The 16,621-nt window shown below is 44.1% G+C and overlaps 1 protein-coding gene across 6 annotated transcripts in view; it reads left to right on the top strand.

Moving 5' to 3' along the window:
* The window catches only part of LOC106571893 (protein bicaudal D homolog 2), a 74,606-nt gene that overhangs the window by 35,602 nt on the left and 22,383 nt on the right, over positions 1-16,621 (top strand). For all 6 annotated transcript variants that reach the window (XR_006759223.1, XM_014145432.2, XM_014145430.2 and 3 more), the window contains one exon: positions 2,708-2,920. Coding sequence is in view for 5 of the 6 variants with exons in the window: in XM_014145432.2 (XP_014000907.1) it covers positions 2,708-2,920 (213 nt within the window). In the remaining variant the exon portion in view is untranslated. The remainder of the gene's footprint in view (positions 1-2,707; positions 2,921-16,621) is intronic.

The following is a 16,621-nucleotide window of genomic DNA, read 5'->3' as shown; positions in this document are numbered from 1 at the left end:
CTGAGACAGAACGCCTCTCCTTCCTGAGCGGTATGATGGTTGCGTGGTCCCATGGTGTTTATACTTGCGTACTATTGTTTGTACAGATGAACGTGGTACCTTCAGGCGTTTGGAAATTGCTCCCAAGGATGAACCAGAATTGTGGAGGTCTAACTTTTTGTTGTTGTTGAGGTCTTGGATTATTTCTTTTGATTTTAACATGATGTCAAGCAAAGAGGCACTGAGTTTGAAGGTAGTCTTTGAAATACATCCACAGGTACACCTCCAATTACCTCAAATGATGTCAATTAGCCTATCAGAAGCTTCTAAAGCCATGACATCATTTTCGGGATTTTTTCAAGCTGTTTAAAGGCACAGTCAATTTAGTGTATGTAAACTTCTGACCCACTGGAATTGTGATACAGTGACTTTTAAGTGAAATAATCTGTCTGTAAACAATTGTTGGAAAAATTATCTGTGTCATACACAAAGTAGATTTACCAAAACTATAGTTTGTTAACAAGAAATCTGTGGAGTGGTTGAAAAACGAGTTTTAAGGACTCCAACCTAAGTGTATGTTAACTTCCGACTTCAACTGTATGTATGTTATCATGAATTCCCCTTTTATTAGCCATATCGCAATATGCTAATTCTCACTCACATCCTCTCACAGTTAACATATGGTGCTGCGTTAGTGATTTTTTTTGGCTGTGTGTCAGGGGTGCCGCGTTAAGTTTATGGATTGCTTGCGCTCCCCCCTCCCCATCCCCCAAAAGTTACCCCACACATAGGGAATGAGATTAAGGGGCTTGGGTCAGCGGATTTCGGCTCGGTGCCCTCCACTTGAAGCCTGCCTGACCGTGCCCCCTAGAGCCCCCCCCCCCCCCACAATCCAGATTATTGTGATAGGATTCCCCTACTTTCTGATTGGGTTAATCCCTTCTCTTAATGACGATTTAATCAAAGAGTGGATGCGGTTGTTTTGGTGGGTTGAGCTTTGGGTGGACGGGAGCTCGTTTTGAGGCACATGTGGTGTGTGATAGCACTCAAAGCGTGTGGATGCAGTTTGTCGACGTAGTACAAGCTTGGTCATTTATCACCCGTTATGGTATCCCAAGGTCTCTGGGCGCAGTGTTGAGTCTGTGTGGAAACCGAACACAGTGCTGGCCTTCAGAGGGGCATGTAGGGGCATGTTCATATGAGCCCTCAAACTCCATGAGTCCTATGTTTACATTCTTCAACGCCATAAGGCTCTCCAGACCTGTGGATGAGTGCGTTAGCCAATGCTCCACAGTGCTAGCCTGTGTGTAGATTGGTGTTCTCTAGGTGGCCTGAGATCCTTGACTCCTTTTTCCATGCTACAGCCAGAACCATTCCACCATTCTAGAGTCATTCCAAGCTTCCAGTGAAAGCATACTGTTGTTCTCAGCTGGAATGTTTTTCTGATCATGTTTATTCTATCTGCTTTTCTGCAATCTCTATATCTTTCTCCATCATGTGAGATGTCCATCATGAACGAGACATGATGTCATTTTCATGCCTGGCTGTAACCCACTGAACTAGTTCTGCCCCAGATTTTTATTTTTACTCTGTCTGTAAATAGTTCAATTTCACAAATGTAATTTTAAAGTGCAGATTTCCTTTATTCTCTCTAAAGCCCTCAAACTCAACTGCATTTTTTCATTCTTCCCCTCTAAACAGGGACAGCAGGCTCCAGACCGTGTAGGGTAAGAGTTGAATACCCCTGCTCTAAAGGAAGGAATTACTGGGATTATGTTGAAACGCAATACAAACTAGTTCATCTGGCCACAGTCACGTGGATGGGTACTTTATAGTGTGTACTTTATAGTGTGTACTGTAGAGTGTGTACTGTAGAGCGTGTCAGGGTCAGAGAGAGAGTGAGAGGAGCTAAAAGCAAGGTCAGATGTCTGATAGCCTCAGGTGAAAACAGACATAGGGATTGTAGTCCAGCTGACAGACAAAATGTGAAATTAAAATCTCCATCAAATGGATCACTGGGGGATTGGAAATTAAATCTGTAATCAGAGGGTGATTATTCTGAGAGCGAGAGAGAGCGAGGGAGAGAGAGAGGGAGAGTGAAACCTAGAGTCTCTCTGTGTGGCCAGAAATTTCTGACCAGGCACTGTGATAGGGCTGCCTCATGGTCCATTTCAGAAAAAAGTCCTGACAGAGGAACAATTATTAGTGAAGTGAAACACGCCATTATTGACTAAGGGCCATTATAGCAGCAAAGAGACAAAAAGGGATTAGACAATACAAGCCCTCTCTCAGATGGCTTGTATTCAGTAGAGACATCTTCCCTTTCTAAACGGCTGTCAATCTGGGGAATTTGGATGATTTGGAATAGAGGTGTTAGAGGAGGAGGATGGCGTCCAGGTGGGAACTGTTATGACTGAGAGGATATTTCTCCAGGATATACTATTTTAGGAGGGAGAGTTTTTGGGACAGCACTCTCCTCCTCTCTGTTCTGTTTAATTGGTTCTGTCCCCAGCTGAACCTCAGCTGAACAAGTAGGCTCATTTCAAAATGGATGAAATTCCAAATGGGAAAAGTAGCTCAGGAGATCAGCTGAGTAAATCCTACGTGCTGGAACTCTCTGAAATAGTGTTCACATGCATGTGCTCTTCTCAAACATATGCCTACAGTAGCCTTTCCACTGCATTTACCAAACCCTAACCTCTCTCCCTTCCTGTCTCTCTCTCTCCAGGCATTTGGACAAGCCTACTCCAACCATAAGAAGGTGGCTGCAGATGGGGAGAGCAGGGAGGAGTCTCTGATCCAGGAGGCGGTGTGTAAGGAGGCCTATTACGAGCAGCGGGTCCTGGAGCTGCAGACGGAGCTCCGCCAGGCCCGTAATGTCCTCACCAACACCCAGTCAGAGAACGAACGCCTGGCCTCCATCGCCCAAGAGATGAGAGAGGTAAGATGAGAAAAAAAGCGGGAGATAGAACAGATTCAGTTGCCACATCCTACTATAGATACGAGTTTGCATACAGACTAATACCCCAGCTGGTATTAAAATACCTAAGATTATATTTTCTGGACAGGTGTAGACTATATTCACAAAAGACACATTGTAATCCTATCTTGATTTGATCTAGATTCTAGTTAAATACTGGATTTGTAGGGCATGGCGCTTGCATTGCCAGGGTTGTGGGTTCAACCAGTATGATGAAAATGTATGCACTCACTACTGTAAGTTGCTCTGGATAAGAGCATCTGCTAAATTATGTGAAATGTTTTTTGGACCATTTGTGATTCGATTTGATAATAGGTATAGACTGGGTATATGAGATCAGATCCTATTGTAGACTATTATATGTGCATGTATGTAAACAAAATTACACTTGCACATACACACACCCACACACACACTTTCGACTTTGCAGATATGTATGTGCGCACACGTACCCGTACTAGCATTGAAGCTTTCCCAATTATCTATACTTGGCGACACTTGCGCAATGTACACACCCACACAAATTTGCTATACATTCAGATATTGTTTATTTATACCCTGCCTGTGGATACTAGACTACAGTTCCAGACTTGCCTGACTCCAGTGCTAGTGGTAGAACTCTGCTTGGCGTGTCCAGGCAGGACTAATCACACCCTGATAGTTTCAGCCCCTGTGGTGAACTGGCACAGATCAGGCTGATTGAACGAGCGCCATAATGGCTGTCGTACTGATGTGGTCCTGTCTCTGCATCCCTGGGGATCTGGGCGAGGCTAAAATTACAGAAGGAGAGAGCAGGGGAAACTTAACGGTCTGTCTCTGCTGTGGCGTGATGAAGGGAAAGGTTAACAACTACTTCTTGGTTAGAGAAAATTGTGATAAATAAAAAAGTATACCAGTTTCATTTAATTTAAGGACCAAAGAATTTACAGCTGTGCCATACAAATTGCAAAATAGTTAGGAAGAGATTTGTTTTTTTACAATTCTATGGCACATCGATTCAAAACGTAGAGTTTTTCTACGTAAATGATTATACAAAATTCTTGCAACCAATAGAATGTTATATACAGTTGAAGTCGGAAGTTTACATACACTTAGGTTGGAGTCATTAAAACTCGTGTTGTTGTATGGGGTGTTGGAAATGATGCAGACAATTACATTGATAGAAGCCACAATCTATTTGCAATATTGAAGCTGATCACCCCCCCCCCCCAAAAAAAATGCTTATTGCTACTATAGGCAAACTAGGCATATCAGGCATTATGCATATATTATGGTTATAGGTTAATTGTTGCATTAGTAATGCATTAATGCTGTGGCACTAGTGCACATTACACAGAGTACAGGCACTAGGTCCTGAGATTATCAGCAGTGCCCATCGGCTAGCCCTGGCGTCACTGGCGTGCCTCTCCTCTCACATCAGATCTGGCATCCTTCCCTGGCTTGAGAGCGCCAGCCGTGCCACCCGCCTGCCCTCTTGTCCGCTATGGGCCAGATAAGAGCCAGTGAGATGCCACACACCACTCGCATCCCCTCACACACTGCCCTACTAACACACATACACCTACATTGTCTCAGAGACATCCCCTCACACACTGCCCCACTAACACACATACACCTACATTGTCTCAGAGACATCCCCTCACACACTGCCCTACTAACACACATACACCCACATTGTCTCAGAGACATCCCCTCACACACTGCCCTACTAACACACATACACCTACATTGTCTCAGAGACATCAGGTCATACATCCCCAATCATCATAATAGCATCCTGTATCGTCTGTGCTCTCTTTTGTTTTTAAATGTCATTTACATTCAGGCCTAATTAGCCTCATTAGCGGGGACTGCGTGTATGTGTGTGTGTGCGTATGTGTGCCTGTGTGTGTCTGGGCTGAGCCAGCAATGAAGAGATTGAAATAACGAGAGGGGCCGGCATGTTGAAAGGGGGCCTGGCCCCTCTTGGGGAGGTGGTTAGCTTTGAACTTTTGAGCCCGGCTGTCTGACACAACGAGAGGGAGACAGAAAGAGAGGGAGAGACAGAAGGAGAGAAGGAGGGAAGAAAGAGAGGGGCTCTCACTTTTAGATTGTCCTGTTTGATCTGAAGGGCTGTGTTCTCTTAGTAGTAGGTATTAAGGGTGAAATAATGAGGAGGGATTTCTGACACCGGCTGCTGAGCAGGGAGAGGATAAGGTATATACTTACAAGAAGGGCATGACAATACAGTGGTACCTCACCTCCATAAGCCTAAAAACTGTTCCTGTGTCTCCTTCTCATGTGAAATGTATTTAATAAAAACAAATTAATTTCTCAGAGTTTTATTTTGTTAGCAGAAAATCATTAAAGCATGCTGTGAGCCCTCTCTCTCTCCCTCTGTCTCCCCCTCATTCTCTCCCAACCTCTCTCCCGCTAACTCTCTCCCTTCCTTGTTTAAACCCTCTCCCCAAATCCCTCCATGTTGGGACTCATCAGATTTAGTTAAGCTCTGCGACAGCGTTTTGCTGCTCAAGTTAGCGATTACTCCGGTTCTGGGAGGGAAGAGGGTCTGAAGGCCTCCCTGTCTAAGGGAGTTTGACACCCCGTCAGTTTAGAAACACATCTGCGGCAAGGTAATCAAATCCTCACACTTTGCTTTCAGTCTGGCGTTTCTTATAGATATTAGGGCCAAAAAAATAAAGTACTAACAATTTTCGTCAGGCTCTAGAAAATAGGCCAGTTGCTACTTGCCTCTGGCGACTGAAACAAGTCTTAAGATTGGCTTTATGGAAGCCAGATGTCTTTCTCCAAACATAGCTTATGTTTGACTTAGGCTGTGTCTTGTCTGCAGTAACAGAAGAGTATCAGCCCCCTCTTTATGAACACATGGATCCACTTATTACCTACATACTTGCACTTACAGTTGAAGTCAAAAGTTTACATAGACTTAGTTTGGAGTCATTAAAACTCATTTTTCAACCACTCCACAAATTTCTTGTTAACAAACTATAGTTTTGGCAAGTCGGTTAGGACATCTACTTTGTGCATGACACAAGCAATTTTTCCAACAATTGTTTACAGACAGATTATTTCACTTCTAATTCACTGCATCACAATTCCAGTGGGTCAGAAGTTTACATTCCCGAAAATGATGTTATGGCTTTAGAAGCTTCTGATAGGCTAATTGACATCATTTGAGTCAATTGGAGGTGTACCTGTGGATGTATTTCAAGGCCTACCTTCAAACTCAGTGCCTCTTTGCTTGACATCATGGGAAAATCAAAAGAAATCAGCCAAGACCTCAGAAAAAAAATCTGGTTCACCCTTTGGAGCAATTTCCAAATGCCTGAAGGTACCACGTTCATCTGTACAAACAATAGTACGCAAGTATAAACACCATGGGACCACACAGCCGTCGTACCGCTTAGGAAGGAGACGCATTCTGTCTCCTAGAGAAGAACGTACTTTGGTGCGAAAAGTGCAAATCAATTCCAGAACAACATCAAATGAGCTTGTGAAGATGCTGGAAGAAACAGGTACAAAAGTATCTATATCCAAAGTAAAATGAGTCCTATATCGACATAACCTGAAAGGCCGCTCAGCAAGGAAGAAGCCACTGCTCCAAAACCGCTATAATAAAGCCAGGCTACGGTTTGCAACTGCACATTGGGACAAAGATCGTACTTTTTTGAGAAAATTCCTCTGGTCTGATGAAACAAAAATAGAACTGTTTGGCCATAATGACCATCGTTATGTTTGGAGGAAAAAGGGGGATGCTTGCAAGCCGAAGAACACCATCACAACTGTGAAGCACGGGGGTGGCAGCATCATGTTGTGGGGGTGCTTTGCTGCAGGAGGGACTGGTGCACTATACAAAATAGATGGCATCACGAGGAAGGGAAATTATGTGGATATATTGAAGCAACATCTCAAGACATCAGTCAGGAAGTTAAAGCTTGGTCGCAGATGGGTCTTCCAAATGGACAATGACCCCAAGCATACTTCCAAAGTTGTGGCAAAATGGCTTAAGGACAACAAAGTCAAGGTATTGGAGTGGCCATCACAAAGCCCTGACCTCATTCCCATAGAAAATGTGTGGGCAGAACTGAAAAAGCGTGTGTGAGCAAGGAGGCCTACAAACCTGACTCAGTTACACCAGCTCTGTCAGGAGGAATGGGCCATAATTCATCCAACTTATTGTAGGAAGCTTGTGGGAGGCTACCCGAAATGTTTGACCAAAGTTAACAATTTAAAGGCAATGCTATGAAATACTAATTGAGTGTATGTAAACTTCTGACCCACTGGGAATGTGATGAAAGAAATAAAAGCTGAAATAAATCATTCTCTCTACTATTATTCTGACATTTCACATTCTTAAAATAAAGTGGTGATCCTAGCTGACCTAAGACAGAGAATTTTTACTAGGATTAAATATTAGGAATTGTGACAAACTGAGTTTAATGTATTTGGCTAAGGTGTATGTAAACTTCCGACTTCAACTGTACATCACTCTTTCTCTGTGAATACGGATTTTAGCACCATATTAATGCTGTGAGCCAGTCTTCAGTTTAGTGCTGTTACCGGTGCTCGACTGGTTCCCTTGTGTGTGTGGCTCTGTCTGCCTGCAGGTGCCAACCTCATTGTGAATGCACACACACACACACACACACACACACACACACACACACACACACACACACACACACACACACACACACACACACACACACACACACACACACACACACACACACACACACACACACACACACACACACTGGTGCAGTGGCATGGTGGGCGGCCAGGGCTAATTGCCTAGATGGAGGGAGTTGGAGTGTACATCTCACTATGTATAGGAGCTAATGACACCCATCCACTGCCACTTTATGGGCAGAGGTAGCCAGCAGAAGGCGGGCAGCGGGTGGGAGCCAGGGCACTGAGGCTGGCATTGTGATGGGACTGAGGACTCTGAAAGAACCCTTTGTCAGCTGGGTTTCAAATTAGGCAGCTAGGGATGGAGGGAGAAAGGGAGAGGGTGGAAAGAGGAGATGAAAATCCGTTAGGAGGAGGAGAAAACAGAGACTCCGAAATGTGATGTGTTTGTTTATTTTTCTGGCATATGCTTGGCAGCCCGATTTAGTCAAGGGGATGGTTTTATCCCAAACGTCTGTCAGTTGATCTGTCATGTGACTCCATAGACAGAGTTGGGTCGCCTTGTGATTGTTGACATTTTTTCTCTATGAGAGATTTGGAAATATAGGTGAACGATGGGAGCTTTCACAAATCAATTTAATTCAATCAACTGTATTCCCCATGGGCCAAGTATTACATGGGCCAATTATTAATTATTATTATTATTACAAAGTGGCAGTCTAGACAACATAAACAAGTCTTGATACAGTACCCGTCTGCCATCGGATGCAGAGGGTCTTTTATGTGATAAATAATTGTCAGACAGGTTCATAAGGTGAGCTTGTTTTCATGAGGTAATGACCCCACTGCACCTCAATGACCTACCATGCTCAATAATCATCCATCACAGTTAACCTATTGCTAGTAAAAGCCTATACACTACTCCGACCTATAAAACATCTAAAATGGCAGCTGTCTATGATTGACTGTCTGAGATATCCTAGGAATGCATTCTCAATCCTGTAGCCTCCTCCCTCCCCCTCTCTTTCAGTTGATCCTGTTTAACATACCACTGGTATACGGCGTTCATACGTCACATATAAAAGTGTCTGTCATCTACGAGGCCCATAGACACCCAGCCAGTGACTGAGAGCCTCGGGCAGTGATAAGCCACATTTCTATGCCACGGTGCGAGCTACAGTACAGGATTAAAGCCATACAATGGGCACGGTAATGACTGTGACTCCATTAGACTCAAGCTCTCATGTCACAGGCTGAATCTGTGCTGCCTCCCGCACTCTTTTCAACACTCACAGAATTCCCATAGTGAGCCGCTCAAGAACTTAACTAATTCACTCACAGCCACACAAAGACGGATTCGTTATCACTACACTGTTTAGTGTCTATTCAGACATGGTAGCAGAAATCCCCTTACAGATACACAGTAGAGGACAGGGATAGACCATGTAGTCGTGTAGCCTGCACTGCTCCCATGTTTAACTGTCTGACCTATAACATGTAACATTCCATTTTTTATCCCCCTTACACATTACATTAGTGAGCTCTGGCTTAGCCAATCAGAGTAATGAGCTGGTCATTCAGACATGAAATATGATTGTTTTTTCTGCCTCATTTGACACTGTGGGTAGACCTCTGACGTTAAGCTGCCCCTTTAATTTCACAAACTCAATTATAACTCTTGAATTAGCTGGATTATAGACCAGACGGAATGAGGGAAGGAGAAAAAAAGATCTAGAAAATGCTCAAGGGCAAGAATGGATGTTCTAGAGGTTGGGTTGTAGGGTTTTTATAATAGAGGAGTAGCTCTTTGAAGGAGATGGTGAATGGTTGTAGAATGATGATGGGGTGGTGGTTCTTTCTTCCCTCTAAACATTAGCTGGCATAAACCCAATATAATAAAGGTGTATTCTACCTTGAATGATCTCCTCCTGTATTGTGATGGGGAGAGCAGCAGGAGGGAGGGAAGGAGACAAAAAATAGGGAAGAAAATAGCGGGTAGAGTGGGAAGGGATAGAGAATTAGAGAGAGAAGGGGAGATTGAGATTTGAGAGAAGGGGAGAAATGGGGAATGGGAAGGACGGAGGAGGAGAAGGGAGACACTGTACAGCTGTGTGTCTAATCTGATGACATTGACTTTGTGGTGTTTACGGGGAGCCAACCTACCCCGTCTGCCCAGAGCAGGTGTGAAACCAGGGGCACTAAGCCCTCCAGATGTTCCCTGGGTAATCATCCCACCCCGCCCAACACACCTTGCCCTGTCCCCATCCCCCACCCTTCCCAGTTCCGATATGTCTCTCAGATTGATGGCTATTTATAGTCACTAAAGCATGGCTCTCTTAAATACCTTTAAAAGATCTGCCATTGATTCGTAATGATATTTGTCTTTTCGTATCTGATTTAAAGGGCCGGGGCTTTGAAAGTGTCACACTGGCCCCACGTCCAGTAACACCAAAGTGGTTGTTCATGTTGGATCGATAGGCTGGTAGTCAGTCTGTACAACAGCTGTTAGGCATGCGCCCACGTACTACAGTTCACACTCCAGTGCACACACACAAACACACACTCACACAGACCCCCCTCCCCTCACACACACTCAGACACACACACACACACACACACACACACACACACACACACACACACACACACACACACACACACACACACACACACACACACACACACACACACACACACACACACACTAATGCACATACTGTACATCACACATTTATGACCCCTGGACACACACAGAAGCACTCATTCAATCAGCACTCAGCACTCATTCACATGCATGCACTATATCAGCCCTCTAGACTTAAACACAAACACAACCACACACAAAGGGAAGACTAGAGATCTGATCTTTTAGCATTCTTTTCAAAGCTTTGAACGTGACCTTGAGTGTGTTTGTCCCAATCACGGTGTCTGGGGTGTTGAATAGAATGAAAATCACTCCCAGCAACAAGCTGAATAAAATAATATCTATTTTCACCCAGATTCTGGCAAAACAGCAAGATTTCTGATCTATAGTATTCCCATAGAATTGTCTCTGTACAGTATGTGTGTGGTGGGGGTCGTGAGATGGTATGTCTGATTCCCTTCATCCTCCTCTGTCATCCTGGGGGTAGTACAGCTGTACTGGGCTGAATCATGTCTCAGGGACATTTCAATTTTCCTCATTTTGCTCTATAGGCTACTCTACGTTTTCTACGGCTCTGAGCAACACAGTGTTGCTAGACAATCTCTGTCTGAAAACGGAGCTGGACAAGGCTGCTCCTGTCCGTGTGATAGATAGATCTAATAGAGTTCATGTTTGACCTGGAAAGAGAACTCAAGGGTGACTGTTTGATATGATACGCAGCCTCTAAAAGGGATACACCGAGAGGAGAGGGGGGATGCGAAATTAAGCCAGCCAGTGAAATTAAGCCAGGCAGCGCCGTCATATCAGTAATCCCGTCTCGTGCCATCTGGGAAATGGGAAAAGGTAAATGTGGTATTTCACAGAAACACACTCCAGATATCCCATAGTACTAAGACCAACCCAGAGTCTAACCACCGTTTCAAAGCCTACCTAATCGACAGCAGTGTTAAGCTCAAACACTTTAGGCGTCAACTCAAAGCTTCGCTGAGCCCTAAGCTGGTTAAGACTCAGTATGCTGTAAAAGGCAGTTTTAGTTGTGAAATTGGAGCTGGAGAAAGTGAAGTGTTGAGTATAGTTCCAGTATGACTGAATCAGCTCAGAGGAAGGAGCTCTGACCTCTAGAATCGACTGAGCTAGTGCTTCCATGTCTTTTACGGCGGCACTCACTGCATCCCCTACAGAGAGAGGATTAGACCAGTCAAGGACTTTTCAATAGTACTCAAATGTCCTACACACATACAGTATACTGCACACTAGGCTTAATCTAACACACAGCTACATACTCCTACTTACACACACATTAACATGAATGATCTGAAGCATTAGCCAAGCACACACACTCCCTGGTCAGGTGGGTTTGAGTGTTTAGTGAGGCAGCTGGTGGGTCCCTATAGTGGCAGTGGGCAGGGTGGTCTTCATAAACCATACATCTGTTCATGCTAATCAGAGACCTTCCATTGACAGGGGTCCTTAAAGGTAGCAACATAAATAAAACCAGACCACCCATCTCCTACCCCCTGTGCCCCTATCACTAACACCCTCAGGGGAGAGCTCCGTCATTCGCCTGAGTAAATGTTATTCACGTTTTATGGCAGGCAGGCATGCACACAGCCACCTTAACCCCCACTGTGCAACTACAGCTCACCTTTTCTGTCAGGCAGTCTCTGAGGACCTCTGTGTGGCCAGTGAGGTCGAGGGCAGAGTGGGCTTTTACGGAAAGCAGGGTCGAAGGTCAAAACCCTCGTTTGCATCCTAATCAGTTTGAGGAGCCTCTTAATCAATTTGTTATTCATTAAAGGAGCAATCAGCAGTTGCTACATAACATATTTTCTTATAAATTAATAATATATACCCATTGAGTATTGAAGAATATAACGCATACAGTTTAAGTCGAAAGTTTACATACACTTAGGTTGGAGTCATTAAAACTCGTTTTTCAACCACTCCACAAATGTCTTGTTAACAAACTATAGTTCTGGCAAGTAGGTTAGGACATCTACTCTGTGCATGACACAAGTAATATTTCCAACAATTGTTTACAGACAGATTATTTCACTTATAACTCACTGTATCACAATTCCAGTGGGTCAGAAGTTTACATACACTAAGTTGACTGTGCCTCTAAACAGCTTGGAAAATTCCAGAAAATGAAGCTTCATATAGGCTAATTGACATAATTTGAGTGAATTGGAGGTGTGCCTGTGGATGTATTTCAAGGCTTACCTTCAAACTCAGTGCCTCTTTGCTTAACATCATGGGAGAATCAAAAGAAATCAGCCAAGGCCTCAGAAAAAAAATTGTAGACCTCCACAAGTCTGGTTCATCCTTTGGAGCAATTTCCAAATGCCTGAAGGTACCACGTTCATCTGTACAAACAGTAGTACGCAAGTATAAACACAATGGGACCACGTAGCTGTCATACTGCTCAGGAAGGAGACACGTTCTGTCTCCGAGAGATGAATGTACTTTGGTGCGAAAAGTGCAAATCAATCCCAGAACAACAGTAAAGGACCTTGTGAAGATGTTGGAGGAAACAGATACAAAAGTATCAATATCCACAGTAAAACGAGTCATATATCGACATAACCTGAAAGGCCGCTCAGCATGGAAGAAGCCACTGCTCCAAAACCACCAAAAAAGCCAGGCTACGGTTTGCAACTGCACATGGGGACAAAGATTGTACTTTTTGGAGAAATGTCCTCTAGTCTGATGAAACAAAAATATAACTATTTGGCCATAATGACCATCGTTATGTTTGGAGGAAAAAGGGGGAGGCTTGCAAGCCGAAGAACACCGTCCCAACCGTGAAGCACAGGGGTGGCAGCATCATGTTGTGGGGGTGCTTTGCTGCAGGAGGGACTGGTGCACTTCACAAAATAGATGTCATCATGAGGTAGGAAAATTCTGTGGATATATTTAAGAAATATCTCAAGACATCAGTCAGGAAGTTAAAGCTTGGTCGCAAATGGGTCTTCCAAATGGACAATGACCCCAAGCATACTTCCAAAGTTGTGGCAAAATGGCTTAAGGACAACAAAGTCAAGGTATTGGAGTGGCCATCACAAAGCCCTGACCTCATTCCCATAGAAAATGTGTGGGCAGAACTGAAAAAGCATGTGTGAGCAAGGAGGCCTACAAACCTGACTCAGTTACACCAGCTCTGTCAGGAAGAATGGGCCAAATGTCACGACTTCCGCCGAAGTCGGTCCCTCTCCTTGTTTGGGCGACATTCAGCGGTCAACGTCACCGGCTTTCTAGCCATCGCCGATCCACTTTTCATTTTCCATTTGTTTTGTCTTTGTTTTACACACTTGGTTTCAATTCCCCAATTACATGTTCATTATTTAACCCTCATTTTTTCCCATGGTTTTTGTGCGTGATTGTTTCATGTATGTTCGGTATTACGACATGTTATTGGACTATTTGAGTAAAGTTACTTGTGTTACTCATCTCTGCTGTCCTGCGCCTGACTCCTCTGTACCAGCTACACCCAGACCACTACACCAAAATTCACCCAACTTATTGTGGGAAGCTTGTGGGAGGCTACCCGAAACGTTTGACCAAAGTTAAACAATTTAAAGGCAATGCTACCAAATACTAATTGAGTGTATGTAAACTTCTGACCCACTGGGAATGTGATGAAAGAAATAAAAGCTGAAATAAATCATTCTCTCTACTATTATTCTGACATTTCACATCCTTAAAATAAAGTGGTGATCCTAACTGACCTAAGGATTTTTACTGGGATTAAATGTCAGGAATTGTGACAAACTGAGTTTAAATGTATTTAAATGCCTCATGAGCTTAGTTCAACTGTCGTACATCATTAGAACCCAAAATATAAGATTGTTTTACTCTGATATTTGTAAACCAAGTGAATGTAAACAAACACCATATTGCCTCAAAACATGGTTAAAACTATTTATATGTCCCGGATAGTCTCAGGCAACAACATTGATGTATACGCTGACTCGGTGAGCGAGTTTATTATATCCTTGCATCTCTAGCTCTGTCTATGAATTTGAGAGTTCTTATATTTACCCAGCCCTATCCCTCAGCTTTTTACTAAAACAGGGGCGGGGACACTTTGTTATTGTTTCCACTGCTGATTGCCGCTTTAAGGCCAGACAGCACTGACCCTCCAGCTGAGGCAACTGACCCTGGGGCCTGGGCCTGGGCCTGAAGAGACCTGGACCACCTGGCTATTTTGTCTATCCTTGACAAATTGAAACACTCCATGGCAGTTCACAGACCTCAGTGGTGTTAACATAGATGTATCCTACTCCTGGACTCTACTCTTAAACTCTCTCCATTGAAAGTGCTCTTAAATCCAGAAGTAGGTCATTGCCATTAAAATGGCCTTATTTCAACCCTGTGTGCAGAAGACTGCAGTCCTGCAGCTGACCAAATTAGGTTTCTGAGAAACGTGTCACTGGTGTCACTGCTAAATTGGGGGTGTATAGGGGAAGCTGAATTACATTGCTGGATATTGTTGATATGGTTCAACTAAATGTCAGAATGTCTTGTACGGGGCTTAAGTACTGGCTTGAGCACAGAGGTCATGTAATTTACATTAACAGATAAGCAGGCAAAAGCCCTTCTACATTTCAACTTTCCTCATTATGGTCATTATATTATAGAGCCTAACCCTTCAGTTACTTATTAGCCTCAAACTGTCTTTATAAGTGTAGCCTACCATCTACAGTAAGTTTGTTAATCAGTACTGAAAGGAGTATTGAAAACCAGAAAAGCGGAAAAACACTAAGTTTAAGTGCACTGTCCAGTAAGTCTAGACTCTAGGTAATAGCTTAGCTACAGGGATATGGACTGGGATATGTCCCCGGATAGTCTCAGGCAACAACATTGATGTATACGCTGACTCGGTGAGCGAGTTTATTAGCAAGAGCATCGGTGATGTTGTACCCACGGTAACTATTAAAACCTTCCCTAACCAGAAACCGTGGATTGATGTCAGCATTCGCGCAAAACTTAAAGCGCGAACCACTGCTTTTAATCATGGCAAGGCGACCGGAAACATGACCGAATACAAACAGTCTAGCAATTCCCTCCGCAAGGCAGTCAAACAAGCTAAGCGTCAGTATAGATACAAAGTAGAGTCACAATTCAACGGCTCAAACACGAGACATATGCGGCAGGGACTACAGTCAATCATGGATTACAAAAAGAAAACCAGCTCCATCTCAGACACCGACGTCTTGCTCCCAGACAAATGAAACAACTTCTTTGCTCGCTTTGAAGACAATATAGTACCACTGACATGGCCAGCTACCAAAGCCTGTGGGCTCTCCTTCACCGTGGCCAATGTGAGTAAAACATTTAAACTTGTTAACCCTCGTAAGGCTGTTGGCCCAGACGGCATCCCTAGCTGCGTTCTCAGAGCATGCCAGACCAGCTGGCTGGTATGTTTACAAACATATTCAATCAATCCCTATCCCAGTCTGCTGTGCCCACATGCTTTAAGAGGGCCACCATTGTTCCCGTCCCCAAGAAAGCTAAGGTAATTGAGCTAAACGACTATTGCCCCGTAGGACTCACTTCTGTCATCATAAAGTGCTTTGAGAGACTATTCAAGGATCATATCACGTCCACCCTACCTGATACACTAGACCCACTCCAATTTGCCTACCGCCCCAATAGGTCCACAGATGATGTAATCGCAATCACACTGCACACTGCCCTAACCAATTTGGACAAGAGGAATACCTATGTAAGAATGCTGTTCATTGACTACAGCTCAGCATTTAACACCATAGTACCCTCCAAACACGTCATTGTGCAACTGTGTACTGGACTTTCTGACGGACCGCCCCCAGGTGGTGAGGGTAGGAAACAACATCTCCACCCCGCTGATCCTCAACACTGGGGCCCCTCAAGGGTGCGTTCTCAGCCCTCACCTGTACTCCCTATTCACCCATGACTGAGTGACCATGCACACCTCCAACTCAATCATCAAGTTTGCGGACGACACTAAAGTGGTAGGCTTGATTACCAACAACGACGAGACGGCCAACAGGGAGGAGGTGAGGGCCCTCGGAGTGTGGTGTCAGGAAAACAACCTCACACTCAACGTCAACAAAACAAAGGAGATGATCGTGGACTTCAGGAAACAGCAGAGGGAGCATCCCCCTATCCACATCGACGGGACAGTAGTGGAGAAGGTGGAAAGTTTTAAGTTTCTCGGCGTACACATCACGGACAAACTGAAATGGTCCACCCACACAGACAGCGTGGTGAAGAAGGCGCAACAGTTGTAAAGTAGGTCTGATCTTGTATGGTAAATCATGCGTTATTCATTAATGCACCATAATTTTCACACAGGCACTATAGACTAGACCCACGCTTATTATACATGCACACTGCCTCAT

The sequence above is a fragment of the Salmo salar genome, chromosome ssa15, assembly GCF_905237065.1.
Source record: "Salmo salar chromosome ssa15, Ssal_v3.1, whole genome shotgun sequence".
Taxonomy (NCBI): domain Eukaryota; kingdom Metazoa; phylum Chordata; class Actinopteri; order Salmoniformes; family Salmonidae; genus Salmo; species Salmo salar.
This window is presented reverse-complemented; position numbering and strand designations above follow the sequence as displayed.